Source organism: Mercurialis annua, linkage group LG2 (assembly GCF_937616625.2).
Source record: "Mercurialis annua linkage group LG2, ddMerAnnu1.2, whole genome shotgun sequence".
In the NCBI taxonomy this organism is placed as follows: domain Eukaryota; kingdom Viridiplantae; phylum Streptophyta; class Magnoliopsida; order Malpighiales; family Euphorbiaceae; genus Mercurialis; species Mercurialis annua.
The window spans coordinates 46156081-46158020 of NC_065571.1; the positions used below are offsets into that span (position 1 = coordinate 46156081).

General features: G+C 39.2%; 1 protein-coding gene across 1 annotated transcript; it reads right to left on the reverse strand.

Annotated features, from left to right (window-relative positions):
• Nucleotides 1–466: 466 nt before the first annotated feature.
• LOC126666721 (glucuronoxylan 4-O-methyltransferase 3-like) lies at nt 467–1698 on the reverse strand. Its single transcript, XM_050359575.1, has one exon. It carries the CDS (start codon nt 1531–1533, stop codon nt 592–594), a length of 942 nt encoding a protein of 313 aa, XP_050215532.1. The 5' UTR covers nt 1534–1698; the 3' UTR covers nt 467–591.
• Between the last annotated feature and the right edge of the window lie 242 nt (nt 1699–1940).

Below are 1940 nucleotides of genomic sequence, written 5' to 3' on the forward strand. Positions count from 1 at the left end.
ACTACATATGGAAGGATAAGCTCTACTTTAGGAAGATAAGACTATTTAGGAAGACGTTCCTAAATAGGACTCTTATCAGATTAAGGTAGATCACGACAAATCAGGAGATTCTCTACAATATTGCCGAATCCCTATAAAGTAGGATTCACCTGCCTAATACAACTCTACTAGGTATATTCGACTACTATAAAAGGAACACGGGGTATGCCTAGAATTACAATTACATTCATATGCTAAAAACGCTGCTCAAAGCTCTAAACTGACTTTAGCATCGGAGAGTTAATCGGACAACCACCGTCCGGTTAGCTTCTACCCTGTTTTGCAGGTCTTACTCACCGGTTCAGAAGGCAGACTCCATCAAGTAGCTTTAAATAAAAACAAAAAACAAACTCACAAAGTTCATCAAACTAATAATGATCCAAATTAGAAATTAGCAAGACAGAGCTATAAAATGAAATTCAAAAAATCACAAGAAACCACTCTATTACCCATGTAATTTATTATAAAAATATCTCCAAAGAAAAAAAATTAATAAAATGTGAACATGGATTTAAAATTAAAATTATGTAGGAGAGAAAGAAAACTCTAAATTCAAGGACAAAAGGGTCTGCCCAAACGAGTCCTATGGCTAGGAATAATAAAATGCCTTAACCTTCCTTCTTGTTCAACTAAGTACCCTTCACAAAGAAATGCCTTAGAAAATTTATCTTCAACAACTCTATCAACATCATGAACAAACACATCAGTTTCTCCGCTCTCTTTGTTCCTCGCCATTAACCCCGCTGTGTAGATCGCCGTCATTCTCCCCGGCGCCTCGTCGTGGTACCCAGTCGGCGCGTCCACCATTATCAAATCCCATTCTGTATCATACACATCACTAGGGAAGCTTTTTAAAGCAAGCTGACAAGAAGATGATCTCGGATCACTTACTATTCTACATTCTTCATCTCCGGTTCCTTTCTCCATTAACCCATCGGCTTGGTGTACTTTGGTGTCGTAACTCACATGGTATGATTCTAACATGGGCTGTTTTTGTTTGATCTGTTCGATCCATGACTTGTCTTCTTCGAGAAAAACTGTCCGGCCGCCATGGTTAAGAGATGCCCACATGAGACTGTCGTGACCTAGACCAAAGACTAGGAAATTGCATGGGGATTTCTTTTGTAGGACTTTTAATGAGATGGAGATCTCACTTAGGGTTTGTTGTGGGGTGATGTTTGTGGTTACGTAGTGGACTAATGCATTGGCTAAAGATGGTGGGGTTTTGGTGCATGTTAAGGGAAGTGGTGGACAAGTAGGTGTTGTTAAGGTTGTTGCTGATTCTTGTTCTTGTTCGAGTTCTTGTTCTTGATCTTGATCAGTTTCTGAGATGGTTGAATTTGATGATGATAAGTGGGTTCTTGGTGTTGGAGTTGAATTTGATTGAGAAGATGATAAATTTGACCAAAGAACTAGAAGAAAAATGGAGAGGAAGAAGATACAGAAGACAATGAGCTTGAAGTTAATGGGAGAAGACTGAGTTTTGGACCTCATGGATCTTGAATTTGGTTGATGAATGATGATGGTTTTCAAGAAAGAGAGTGATGATTTTTATAAGTTGAGTTTCAGAAGTTGAATTTGGTCTTCACTTGAAAGGAAGCATATGAGGAGATAATTAAAGCCATAAATATCTTTTGTTTTCATATGAAAAAGGGATATGGCTAAACCAATGGGAGTTGATCCAAGTGGTAAGCGGCTTGATATCGCTTAAGTAAGGTCTCGGGTTCGAGTCCTTGTGAATGCAGAAAATTTCCACTGGAAGACTCCCCCACCATGCAAGGTGCGCGACACGGGTCGGATCCGGATTAGTCAGGGCGAAGCCTTGGAAACCGGATGGGCTTACAAAAAAAAAGGGATATGGCTAAGGATTAATTGAGTTTTACTTCAAGATCAAAACAATG